The sequence below is a fragment of the Aythya fuligula genome, chromosome 3, assembly GCF_009819795.1.
Source record: "Aythya fuligula isolate bAytFul2 chromosome 3, bAytFul2.pri, whole genome shotgun sequence".
Lineage (NCBI taxonomy): Eukaryota > Metazoa > Chordata > Aves > Anseriformes > Anatidae > Aythya > Aythya fuligula.
The window spans coordinates 117,159,308-117,172,389 of NC_045561.1; the positions used below are offsets into that span (position 1 = coordinate 117,159,308).

Consider the following 13,082-nt stretch of genomic DNA (forward strand, 5'->3'; position numbering starts at 1 on the left):
GTGGATCCCTGCACTGAACACAGAGGGAATATTTCCCCGTGGAGGCATGTCCTGATGCTTCATTCACTCATTTCCTGCTGGCTTTTCACGGAGGCAGAGCTTTTAGGGTCACTCCGAGTGACGTGTGTCAGCTGATTTCCAATACATTTGAACAGTGGGGAGGAGATCTCAAAAGTATTGAAAGTATTTTGAAGGTGATGTGACTGCCCATGAACCGGCGTAGTGGAAAATATTGACTTTAGCCTCCCCGTGCTGTAGTTAATCCTTCTGTATAATGAGGGTTGTAGTGAGCTTATCCTGTGAGCGTTTCCTCTGCAGATCCCAGAGATCTAGGATATCTGCAGTGCCACACTGCGTTTTGCAGATATTCTTCCCCTTTCCTCCTCCCTGTGCCCCGAGCTTTCATCTCCGTTTGCCTGAGTTGTTGTAACATCTCTTTTTTACTCCCCAATGCTGTGCCTAGCATGGTTTCAGTGACGTGAAGGTGGAAGACACAGCCAAGGGCCACATCGTCCTCCTCCAGGAGGCAGAAACCCTCATTCAGATCGAGGAGGACTCCACACACATCATCTGCGACAACGATGAACCTTTGAGGGTGAAGCTGCGTGACCTGGTTCTCAAATTCCTGCAGAAATTTTAGCCCAAGGACATCGAGCTTTTCAGAGGGTGTCTCCAAAAAGAGAGAATTTCCTAATTCGGAGAGACCAGAAACCACCTTTCCCTTCATGGAAAAGCAAGGGAGTATTTTTTAATATCTATATATTTTTTTAATTTAATTTTTAACCGGTTTTGGAATACTTTGGGGGGGGATTCCTGTGCTGTAAAATTTTTTGTTGGAATTTTAAAGGAGATGTGGATTGCAGAGGAAATAAATAGTGTTTGTTTACAAGGTCAGGGTGAAGTTGTGTGCAGGCACAGACATTTCTGTGTGACGCCATCAGTCAGCAATGCGTGCCCCAGTCCTTTATCTGAGAAAACTCTGCAAGAATATGGAAAAAATGACTTCAGATATTGAGAGAGTTAGTTTTCTCCCCCCTGTTTCTTCCCAACCACCAGATCCACTTTCGTGTTTGTCCGCCATTTACACTCTTTCTGCTTGTGTCTTTCAGTGGACGTGGCACAAAGAGGACTGGGGAAGTTGGGAAAGCAGAGATTAAAAATAATAATAATAAAATAAATAAAAAAGGGGGACTATGCTGGACATGTACAATAGCTCCAAACTGGCAAGAGCTGAGCTGTTCCCTGCAAAAGCAGAGGGATCTGGGGAAAGCTCTGTGCTTTTGCAGGTGTTCACTGATGCTCGCCTCCTCTGTTAGGACCAGATTTGTCCACCGAGCTCAGGCTCTTTGCTAAGGGACAAAAAAGACTGGCTTCTCCTGGGTGCCTCCATCGCCGGTGGAAGAAGTACCTCCAAGGGGATTGTGATCTGAGGGAAATGCCTGGCTTTCCCTCTGTGCCGTATTTCTCTCTTGGCTGTTGGGGGGGCTGAGGCAACTTCATTCCTGTCTCAGATGCTTCTGTTAGGTACATAAGGGTAAGCAGCACAAATTGGAGGCCCAAAGGTAGCTAGGGAGGCTTTCAAAAGTACAGAAGTAGTTAAATTCCCAGTGCTCATGCAAAACCTTTGAGATTTAAGTGCCTCTTGTTTCTACCTTCCAAAAACCTGTCCTGTCAGCCCCCACATTCCAAAATTTTGGCTGAAATTCTGATAGTCGCTTAGACAAAGCCATCTGTACCGCAGACCTAGGGACGTTTTTCACTCTCAGAATCATGTGTTCGGGGCGTAAACGTAGTTAATAGTATTGCTTTTAAAAGCAGCTGATTTCTCGGATTTACTGCTGTTCTGTGTTTTGTTGTTTTTTGTTTTTTTTTTTTTTTATGGAATTGCTTTGTATTTATTTGGTGTTAAAAATAAAAAGCATAGTAATGCCAAGGAGAAAGCACATTCTGTGGTTTATAAAAGCATCCGCATGCCTCTTCCACATCTGCCTGTGTGTGCATCTACACATTTGTAAGATATAACAACTTCAGTTTATAGCTTTGGGGAGATTAAGGCAGTGGAAGAAGAGGTCTGTAATAAAAACTATTTGCTGTTGCCATCTCCACACCATATTTCCTACACATTAGGGATTCCTGGGTGGTTGGGTGTACAGACTCCAGCATCCATACCTCTGCTTTGTGTGTGTGTCATGGGCGTGAGAGAAATAGCGTCATTAAGGTGATAAAAACCTCAGTTGCAGTAGCATTAATCCTAATAAGAGTTTACAACGTTTGCGGTGCTTCAGCTTCTTTATCATCACTCGAAAATGAAATAAAAGAATCGGGCATATTTCACCTTGTAATTAAATCTCGAGGAAGATTTTTCTCCACACACAAAAAGGCCGTGCGAGAAACTCGGCTGAGCTGAGTAGGCCAGGGAGAAGGGGGAGGAAGCATGGGCCTTGTAGTATGAGAGTCCTTGGGAGTCTTTCTCCTCATTAACCAGACCAGCTCAAATTTATATTTATAGGGGATTTAAGTTGTCACCCTAAGAACCCAGAGCCTCAGGCCCGAGCCTGTGCATTAAGCTCATTGCATCCACCTTTGTGGAGCACGGGCAGCCCGGTGGTGTGCCAGCGGGCAGACATGAAGGTGGTGATTTCTGCTTGCTGAAGTGGCTGAGGGTTTGAAAATCCACGTGAAGGAGCTGCTGTGGAAGTCACAGTCAGTGTCACAATCATTTTATCACGAGGAGGTTGCTTCGGGGCCTGCCACAGTGCAAAGAGCGAGGCCCTGCAGCACCGGGGCCGTGCACTCACTGACAGGATTTGAGGGGAGAAAAGCTTCCCCATGGCCTCACCCCTCACTATACACACAGTCAGATTCAGCAGAGAGGTTTTTAATTTCTCAAGGTCTTCAGGAAATATTTAAATGTGAAGTGTGAGGCAGCCTGTGTCAGCCACAGTAGCTGCCTTAATTGGGCCAAACAAACCCCAATGCTCGGAGCCCCTCATGGAAACCTCTCCGTGCTGCCTAAATTGACAGAAGTGGAGGGCTCCTGGCTGGTCCTGCCTCTGACGGATGGTTCTGGCTTGTTCCTGGCTTGGTGCCTCGCTTTCCCCTTATGCAAAGCAGAAATCGTGCCATCCTCCTCTGCAGGCTGCCTCGAGACTTAGAGCTGAAAGCTGCTGCAGCAGAAGCTGTATGAAAAGCACAGCAGTGTGAGGGTGATTCAGGACCTGGGAGGGGGCTGCTGTGCTTATTGGCAGAATTAGGAATGCAAAAAAAACCAAACAGTTTTTAGCTCAGTTCACTACTGATGCAATTGGGCTGTCACACAAAAACCTCTCCGTTGGGGTGAAAAGCCGTGGCCCCTACCTGTACCAGCCATGCTGATACTTCTAGCACATCATCGGGCAGCCAGTGGATTTCCAAAGGCCTTGTCACCCCTCCTGGAAATAAAATCAACAAATTAATAAAATAAAAAATACAAGTTTTCACCTTTTTCCTCTTGTCATTTTGGGCAGGAAAACTTTTCGCAGCTCCAGTCCAGCAACTGAAAACTGATTCACGTCTTTCTTATACACAGCTTGTGCCTGCTGGAAAAATAAACACACCGAGGGGGAAGGGTTTTTTTTTTTTAGTGAAAAGTCTTAATTAAACTGGCAAAATAAGTGTTTGTTCATTCTGCACAGAAAGAAGGAAAATAAATAGCATTTCTTTTGGCTGGGTCAGTCCTGCAGAGGTAACCATGGCAGCCCAGGAGAGATGCGAGTGGAGGGGGAGGAATAAGATGGATGCCAGACACATTTGAACCAGAGACGCATGTTTTGGTGGGCAGGCACCAGCAGGGGTTTTGGTGCCTCTGCCAGAAAGAAAGAAGCCTCCTGGCCACCACCGTGCGACGTTTGCTGTGCCGTGACCATCCCCAGTCCCTGTGAACATGGGTGACGGGGTCCCACGTCCCTGCTGCGCTTCACCAGCCGCTCTCAACTAATTAAGCCCAAGCAGTGGTGTCTGCTGCAGGGCTGCACCTCAGCCCTGGCGAGGGATTAATTCTCGGTGCGCTTCCCCTCCTGCCAGCCAGGGCTCTGTCAGCGGGCTGGGGAATAATGGGGAGAAAAGGTTAAAATCAACCTTCCGCACTGCTGGGTTTTACAGCCCGGGTATTCCTGGAGGAAAGAAGGATGCTCTGATTTTGTTCCATTAATTACAGCCTGAATAAAAGCAGCTGCACCAAGTCATTACAGCCCAGGTTTGTGCTCTCCCACACCGTGCCCAGGTGCAGTCGATGCCCTTGGGGCCAGCATTAGGTCCCCGTTTACCCATCCCATTACCACCACAGGACCTGCTACATGGGCCATGCCACTTTGGGGACCCACCACCAAGTCTCGTGGCCCAGGGGAACTAAACCATGGCTCTGACCAGTGCCACATCCTGCCTAAGGGCCGTATTTCAAGCCTCTTTGCCTTGCTTAGCATGAAAAATTAAATGATTCCCCATCTTTTCTCCCCCTTGGCCCTGTCCTCGCCCTGAGCTCGTGGGGCTGATGTCTGCATCTCGAGCCAGGTGAGGCCAGGCTGCTGCGGGCCATAGAAGCTGGGAGAGTGAAAGGGTTGAGGTAGGCATAACTTGGTAAGCCAAACTCAGTAGGCATAACTCAGCCTATCCTTAGGGTCAGCCTAAGCTCAGGTGATAAAACCTTGAGCAACCACTGGCTCCATTGCAGCAGTAACGCAAGTGTAGGCCCCGGCATCCATCTTTGTCCTCCCTGGCGTTGCTGTCACTGGGTTCCCAGTAACAAAGCGGGGCTGAACAAGGCTGCCCCCAGTCACGGGGGCTGCGTGGGCAGAAGCAGTGCCCCAGGTCCCTGCTCCCAGCCCAACCACGGTGAAAATCACCTCAATTTGTCTGATTTTTGTTGCCATCCTCACATTGGCAGCCAAGCGGGTGGGGGGGCAGAGCTTAAACCCAGCAAGGTGAGAGGGCCAGGCCCCTGCTGAGAGGTGCCTGCAAGAAGAGCGTCCCAGAGGCAGTAGGAACTGGGTTTACACCACATTTGTGTCCTTTTTTTTAGTTCTTAAAGGGAAAAAGCAAAGCCAAAACATTCGCTTTCTGCCACAGCGCTGCTCTAGGACGTGTCCCTCAGGGGGCAGGGCCGGCCTCCAGGAAGGTGCTCACAAAATGGATGGCACTTGCTCTGGGGTGGGTTTGGGTTTGATTATTTTTGCGTGTGTGTGTGTTTTTTCCCTTCTAGATTAAATTACTTCGTGGCTTAAAACGCTCGGTGACAATTATCCTTCCCTTGCAGGCACAACACAGGGCGCTGCGCAGGGCTTTCATTAATTGCCTGCCTAATAACTGCTCGTTTCCCTCTGACTGCTCTCAATATTCACCAGCCCGAGCCTACAAATTACAGAGCCCGTCCGGCGACCCCGCACATGCAGCCACCGGCAGCTGCGGGTGCTGTGCTGCAGCAGTGACGGCCTGGTCCCCTTCCCCAGCCCCCTCTTTATCGCTCTGAAGCCATTTGGCTGCTTTGTGGGGTAAAACCCTGCTCTGCCCAGGGGTTTAGGGCAAGCCCAGGGCCCCCGGGTGCTGTATGGCACCGTAATTCCACTGCTTGAGTCCTGTTGTGATGGGGTTTAAAGCAAGAACCAGGGCACGAGGTGCTGGGCCCTGAGGTGCTGGGCCCCCTCTGCCCTGTGCGGCCGCCCTTTGCCTGTCAGCCTGCTAACACCACCAAGAAAAAAAAAAAAAAAAAAAAAAAAACAAACTCCAAAACCCCATTTTTCTTCCCAAAGCCTTCCACAGTGCGTCGCTGGCAGCGAGCTGGGGGTATAAATCCTGCACGTCGCTTAGCGCAGGCCCAGCGATGCTCTCCGAAAAGCGACGGGGCTGTAGGGATTTATTTATGGCATCGCCACAGCAGCGGCACCCACCTCACACACACCCCAATTCCAAAAGCCAGGTCAGTGCCTCTCAAGTTCCCATGCCCCCCGCTGTTAGCGCCATCCCTGCAGCCAGCGGTGTTTTGGGGAGGAATCCCAGGAATTTGGGCTTCTGGGGCAGAGCGTTCACCTCCTCCCTTCTGGGACATGAAATTTGGGGTTCCCTGAAACCTCTCCTGGAAATAAAACCCAGCACAATGCTCCTAATGGAGATGAGCCTTTACCCCAAGGCAGTGAGGGCCATAAAGAGCACAAGTCCTATGGGGCAGGCAGCACAGAAGTGAATGGGCAACTGCAGAGGAAGGCAGCTGCTGGGGAGGAAAGGGGAAAAAAGAAAAAGAAAGCGAGAGCAAGGAAATCCAGCATCGTGTGGGAAATCCTCCGGCTCCGTTCTGTTGGGCTGGCCGTGGCCGAGGCTCCTGCCCTGGGGTCTCAGCTTGCGGTGGTGTGCCCCATCCCGCTCCCAGCCCCCAGCAAAGCAGGCACGGGGACGCGCTCCGTCAAGTTAAACTCTCCATTTATTGGATCCTTTTACAAAAACCTCAACATATGAATATTGTGCTCGTGTTGAAGGAGTGTTTCTGGTCTGTTTTTTTTTTTTTTTTTTTTTTTGTCTTTAAACCTGGTGCTCACGGAGCAGGGCGCAGGGGAGGGCAGGGCTGGGCGGCGAGACAGGAGCGGCACCGCGGGCGATGTTATTTTATTTACAGCGAACGCCCCCGGGCCCGGATGAAGCAGCAAAAATGTTGAAAAAGGGGAAAGGCCTCAGGAAAGGTGCCGCCACCGAGGGACCTTCCTGCCACCGAGCAGGTGACAAACCACACGCCCCACCCTGAGCTTTGGAGTTACTCAGGGTCCCCAAAAACCAGAGGAGCGAAGGGCGATGGGGACGGTGGCAGGGCTGGGCTCCCGAAATGCCTCTGTGCTCCCTGCTGGTGGAGGGAACCCCGTGGGATGGCTCAGGAGCAGAAAGTCGTGGTGTGAATCACGGGGCTGTACTCCAGAAGGGTTCCTGTGTCTCTTTAGGCAGATTTGGGAAAGCTCCAAAGCTGCAGCCCCAGCCCTGGGGGTGGGGAAGGGGACGGGGCATTATTTTCCTTATCATCATCCCTCCCAACCCGCCCGTCCCTATGCAGCAACCATTTAACCCTCGGCCCCAAACCCGTCCCTTTTTTTTGGGGGAGTTCAGCCAGGAGGAACCCCTCTCAGGACACAGCACGTGCCGCACAACCGCGATGCTCCACAATGACCAGGGATCTTACAAAAAAAAAAAAACCAACAACAACAACAAAAAAAAAATAATAAAAAAAAAAATAAACACCACCCAAGAGCTGGGTGAGATGGGCAAGAGGCGTCTCTCATTATTTCTATAAAGTGCAATCCACAGCTGCAACGAGGGGGGAGCGAGCGCCGGCAGCAGAGGAGCTTCGTGCTCCTCAGGGACCACGGCGAGGGCTGCTGAGGCTGGTGCAGCTCTGCCCTCCGAGCAGGAGCAGAAGATGAGACCCTCCCCGAGGTGTTTTGGGGCCTCGCTGAGCCCCCCGTTGTGTCCTTACAGACACTGGGAACCTTCACGTGGTCTCCTTGAAGGGCCTGGCGTTGAAACAAGAAGGGAGTGGGAAGGAAAACACCACTGAGGCTGAGAGGAGACATCTCCGTCCTTGTCACCGCGCTCTGCTGGTGAAGGCAGGACCCCCTCCGTCCTTCCCAAAGGGCAGAGCCGTACCCCTGTGGCAGGGAGGGCACAACAAGCTGGCTGAAAACGGGGCTGGGCAGGTCACAGAGCCCCAAAAAGTGGTGCAGGCTACACGAGGAGGGTGCAGACCCGAGGAATGAGTGCAGGAGCTGCCAACGGAGCGACCCTGCTTCTGCTGTGGGACACGGGTGGGTGACAACATCCCCCTGCTGCCCGCACACAGGGCCAGGAGAGCTGGGGACAACGAGGTTTCATCTCCCCATGCACCCAGAGCCTTTGTGGGGTTAACGAAGCCTTTGTGGGGTCACCCTTCGAACACAGCCCAAAGAGGACAAGGTTTTAAGGCAGTTACACTGAGACCCCCAGGGATTGAGGCAGAGAGGGGACTCCAGCCCGCCCCCAGCTCCAGCAAACCCAGGCTGGGCCAGCACCTCGCTTCAGTGCTGCCCATGAGGGTGGCCGATCCCAAGAGATGGCCCCAAAAGGGCCCCGATACCCCACTGCTACCCCCGAAAGGCCAGAGCAGGCTCGAAGCCTCCCCACAACCTGCTCCAACACACGACGCTGGGTCACTGCAGCCCTGCCGTGCTGCAGGGGGAGCATTCCCAACCTCAAACCCTGTTTTTGAGGCCTGGCGGTACCTGCGGTGGAAAAAGGACACCAGGAATGAGAGCACAGCAGCCGAACGCCCCCGTGGCTGCGGTGTGGGACCCGGCGTGGAGTTGGGAGCCGGCTCAGGACCCTCCAGGACCAACCTCGTCCTTGCTCAGCCCTCGTGGAGCTGCGGGAGGCTCGGCAGGGCGAGCAGGGCGCTCACCAGCGGGGTGACACCTGGAAGTCCTCAGTAGTGGCCACAGGGCGATGGGAGCCGGGCCGTGGTGTGCAGGAGGGGAGGAGGAGAGAGGGAGGAAGGACAGGGACAGCATCACCGGAGCTGCCTCGAGGTGGGGAGAAACCTCTGCAGTCAAACGCCGCCGACCTGGCCTTGCCACGGCGCCCCCCGAGAGCGCAGACAGGTCCAGAGAGGGGTGGGAAAAGGGGAAAAAAAAAAAAAAAAAAAGCCTCACGCGGCAAATCTAAAACACTTTCATTTTAAATAACAATAATTATAATTAAAAAGAATGGTTGCCCTTGGCTAGCCCGGGGGCGGGTCCGCTAGCCAAGGCGCCATTCCTCAGTGTACGATCCTAGGGAGCGTCCTGGCGGGGGCCGGGAGATCCTGCGCCCCGCCGCCTGGTCGTGTCGCCGTGGGGAGAGCAGGATGGGGGCAAAATGTGCCTGTCCCAACCCCAGGCCGTCCCTTTTCCTCCGCGGGAGGGAGGCCAGAGTCAACAGCAGAAGGCTTTTGGCCCTCGGAGCCTCGCTGAGAAGCCACCCCTCCGCCCTCGCCCGCCTCGGGATGAAGTTCGGCGAGCCGAGGGGCATCCGGCCGCCCGCTGCCTGCTGCTTTTAGATGAATTTGAAGCATTTCGTCTTGTCGTGGGGCAGGCGGGTCTTGAAGAGGACCGAGTCGACGCGGAACTGGGTGTAGAGCAGCGGCATGTAGCCGTACACCTTCACGAAGAAGTTGATGCACTTGTGCCGCTCGTGGAAGTGGGAATCGTCGTGGGACAGCGCCTGGGGGCAGCCGGGGCAGCGGAAAGTCCAGCGGGAGGTCACCTGCAAGAGAGGGCCGGGGGCCGGTCACTGCAGCTGTGTTTAAAATGATTCATTTGGGGCACAGTTTGCCAGCAGAGATAAAGAGAGGAATGATTCACAGCCGAAATCCCTGCCCCGAATTGTGGCGTTGGTTTGTTAGCACGGGGCAGGGGGATCCCAGCCGGGCTGTTGGGGTTTCGTACCAAGGGCCTTCCACACACACACGAGCGTAAATGTCTCGGCAAAGCCACACAAGATCAGCCAGGAAATCTTTTCTAATCATGCTGTACGCTAAGGGAGGAAGGAAATCTGTCTTCCAGCTGCTCCGCGGGGCCTTTGCTGACCCAGCAAACCCCCTGCTCTGAGCGGCACCGCGAGCCAAATCCCAAATTCATCCCGCGTGCCACGGCGAGGACTTGGCCGCTTCTGGAGGCTGCGCTGAGCTTTTGAACGAAGCCCTGCAGCTCCTCGGGGATGGAGGGGTAAAAAAAATAACAGTACAAAGTCCCTACCTTTATGGGAGGCTTTCTCGTGAGGTGGGAGACGAGGAAGTTCATGGCGATGTCCTCGCAGTTGATGTACTCGTCCACCATGTCGCGGATGGCCTGCGGCATCACGTAGGAGTACAGGTAGGCGTAGTACTGCAAGAGGAACAAGGGGACGCGTTGCTCGAGGGGATCCCGGGCAGCACGCGCTGCCTCAGCCCCCTCAGACCTCGCTCTCTTTGCTGCTGCACAGTCAGCAGGTCGCCAGCAGCTGGCGGATCCCCTTTCCACAGGACAGCTCAGGAAACTGTAGGGAAAGGGCCTGTTGCCTTCCCAAGATCTGTTTGCCCTCTGTCTTCCTTCTCCTCGAGAGAAGAGCGTGTCCCAGAGGCATTTTCCACCCTGCTCCCTTCCAACAATCAAATCAGAGCTAATCCTTAACAAATAAATCACAAACACCCAAGCTCTGGTTCCTCTAGGAAGGAGAGGAGAGCTCCAGGCTGGTCATGGAGGAGCGGCCGCGACGTCTCACCTTATGGAAGAAGGCAGCACCAGTGAGCACCATGGAGAGCTCACACGAGTAGTTGGAGTTGTAGAGCCAGGACTGGTGGGGGATGTCCCACGCGTGGTAGCGCCCCGGAAAACCGACGATGCGGTCCCTCGCCTCTCTCCACACCCTGCAAACACACCAAGAGCTCGGATGAGGAGCTTGGAGATCAGCACAGCTCTGCCTGAAAACCTCCAGGGGCAGCCGGGCGAGATCGTGCCCTCGACGCCAAGGGATCTGCTCCCACGGAGGTGTTGCAACTGAGGGGAATAATTGCATATAAAAAATAAATAATTGGGGTTTTCTGGTCCAAAGAATGGCCAAGATACATCGTAGTTTGGACAAAGAAAAGATTAAACATCATTAAAATGTGCAAATGTGGTTTAAAGGCACGGGCTGTGAGCGCAGAGCAACGCTGGGTGCCACCAAGTTGGGTTTCTTGTGTTGGGCCTCTTCTAGAGGGCTGTTCCAGTTTATGATTTGCAGGGGAGGGAAGTGCTCCTGGCTCACGCATACGGGATCTTCTAACTCCTACAGGTTGCTCTGTACATTTAAAGGAAAGCTAATGAAAAAAGCCCGATGGCCCCAAATTAGTTTCTGAGGTACAGAGAGCACGGAAAACGGTGAGCTCAGGTGAAAAAGGGCAGGGAAAGAGGTGGGGAAAGCCACCAAGATGCGAAACCACCGGCTCTGCTTCGGCTTCCTCTTATAAAAAGTCCAGAGCAGCCACGGCTCTGGGCTGGGAGTAACCCACCCCCTGCCCCTAAACCCCCTGGGCCTTCCCCCACAGCTCCGTTTCCTCCTCCTTAAGGCAGAGGTGACACGGAGCTCTCTTCAGGAAGGCTGCAGAGATGCTAAAGAGCCCGGTGTGTTCAGAGGCAGGATGCCAAACTCTGCTAAATCTTTGTCCTTCACCCTAAAATGCTGCTGGTCCCCAGGGAATTAAACCGTGAGGCTCACGTGAGAGAGCACGGGCTCGGTTAATATTCTGCTCCCAGCTGCAGCTCGCTGTCCTCAAGTGAGATCCCCCAGGAGAGCCGTGAGGCTGTCAGGAATCATTAAGACAAACGTCAGAGCCCGGTGTCTAACCTGGCAAACCAACCCAGCCTCCGCGTGCGGGGCCGCCAGCTTCCCTGCGAGCATCTGAGCCGACCTCACGTGTCGGTGCCCAAGCTCAGAGAGCCCGGACTGCAAAAAACAAGTCCCAGGCGGGAGCCTGGTGGACTCGGGAGGGTTTTCCCTTCGCCACAGGCACAGAACGAGGCAGCGAGTGGTTTTTTTCTGTTTTCCTGAGGTGGAGGAGAGCTGCCACGGCTCCTTTGCCTGCTGAGAGCTTCAGAAGCGATGGCTGCAGGGCTGCTGCAGACACCAACTTTCCAAGGGCGCTCATTACGCTTCCTAACACAGCAAGGAGCAAGGATGGGGTTGTTGTTACGGCCTCGAGTCAAATTAATGAAGCTCCAATATAAGCTGGTAATGAAAAGGGAGTAATTAACGCTGCCAGCAGCGGCCCTGGCACCATCCTCCCAGCACTCGCTCGCTGGCTGAGCTTTCTCTCAAATGTTTTGAAAAGCTGGAGCAGGAACTGCTCGCCCCTCCTCGCTTCTCCCACCTCCTGCTTTCACAAAAACCTGATGTTTTCGGGACAAAAAGCCAGGGGAAAGTTAAGGGAAGCTGTAGGTGCTGGAGCAGAAGGAGGTGGGAACGGGAGCAACCTCTTCTGTGCAGTGTTTCTCTTTTTCATCCTCTGGAGAGAAAAATGCTGCAATAGCTGCCACATCCCAACATCACACAGAGCAAACGGGATTCTTTGCCCAAGCAATCAAGTCCTGCAAGGGCTGTGACCGTCCTGGCCTTGGCAAAGTGAAGGACGGAGCGCAGAAGCCTCTTGGATCTGTTTTCCAGTTTTCTTCTTAACATACCCTCAAGAACATTACGGGAGGGTTATCAGAACTGCAAAAGCCTGAGAGTGAAGGTTAGGCAGTGCGAGAATCAGGAGGGTTGCCTGGACAACCTGGAATCAGCCCACCTGCAGTCATTAAACACTTCATTAGCACACATTTCTCCTCCAACAACTCGAGCTGGAAAGCCCCAGGAAGGGCTGTGCTAGCCCCCGGCCAGGCTCTCGTTTTAACCACGGGGCCACGAGCAGCACCGGGATGCAGAAAACATCATCTTGGGGCTGAAAACTGCATCCTTGGAGGCCACTCACCGGAACCCAAACATGATCTCGTCGTGGCGAAGGTGAGCGTCATCATCGATGGACAGGATGGCCTCCGTCTCGATCTCATCCCACGGCAGGAAGCGGTTGTTCAGGCTGTTCTTCTCCGTGCGTACGACCTACGGGACAAACACGAGCGTCACGGTGTGCAGATGGAAAAGGTCTCCCCTGCCCCGGCACACCTACGGGCACGCCGATCCCTGGGCTGCTCCGTCCCGCCAGCCTCCTCTTAAAATAAAATCCAGCCTGGTGAAAAGAAGAAGGCGTCACGGGCGTGAAACGCCGTTAAATGAGATTACGTTTGGTCACATAAAAAAGCCATTAACAGGGGGAAAATATTTGTGGCGGGGACCCGCGTGACAGCTGGAGCGATTAAACTCCTGTGTAAAGCCTGTGTTGGCGCCTTCAGCTGTCAGCAGGAACAACTGGGGGCAAAAAATGGAGCGTTCGACGAGAAGGCATTAAAATGTTTCGCTGGAGAGCCATCAAAAGCACGATTTATGGCAGGAAGGGGAATGAATGGCACATCTCTAGGTGGATCAGGGTAGAGCCGTGCCGGCAGCGC

The 13,082-nt window shown here is 53.5% G+C and overlaps 2 protein-coding genes across 3 annotated transcripts in view; one reads left to right on the plus strand and one right to left on the minus strand.

Annotated features, from left to right (window-relative positions):
• The window catches only part of INTS9 (integrator complex subunit 9), a 66,247-nt gene extending 64,404 nt beyond the window's left edge, over window positions 1-1,843 (plus strand). Inside the window, exon 17 of the mRNA XM_032184610.1 lies at window positions 464-1,843. Within this exon, the coding sequence (XP_032040501.1) occupies window positions 464-640 (177 nt within the window). The 3' untranslated portion in view covers window positions 641-1,843. The remainder of the gene's footprint in view (window positions 1-463) is intronic.
• Window positions 1,844-8,696: 6,853 nt separating this feature from the next.
• Window positions 8,697-13,082, minus strand: part of EXTL3 (exostosin like glycosyltransferase 3) — a 51,636-nt gene continuing 47,250 nt past the window's right edge. For both annotated transcript variants that reach the window (XM_032184290.1, XM_032184289.1), the window contains exons 5-8: window positions 12,509-12,636; window positions 10,282-10,426; window positions 9,777-9,905; window positions 8,697-9,285 (exon numbers count right to left, since the gene is read on the minus strand). In XM_032184290.1, coding sequence (XP_032040181.1) covers window positions 9,076-9,285; window positions 9,777-9,905; window positions 10,282-10,426; window positions 12,509-12,636 — 612 coding nt within the window. In that variant the 3' untranslated portion in view covers window positions 8,697-9,075. The remainder of the gene's footprint in view (window positions 9,286-9,776; window positions 9,906-10,281; window positions 10,427-12,508; window positions 12,637-13,082) is intronic.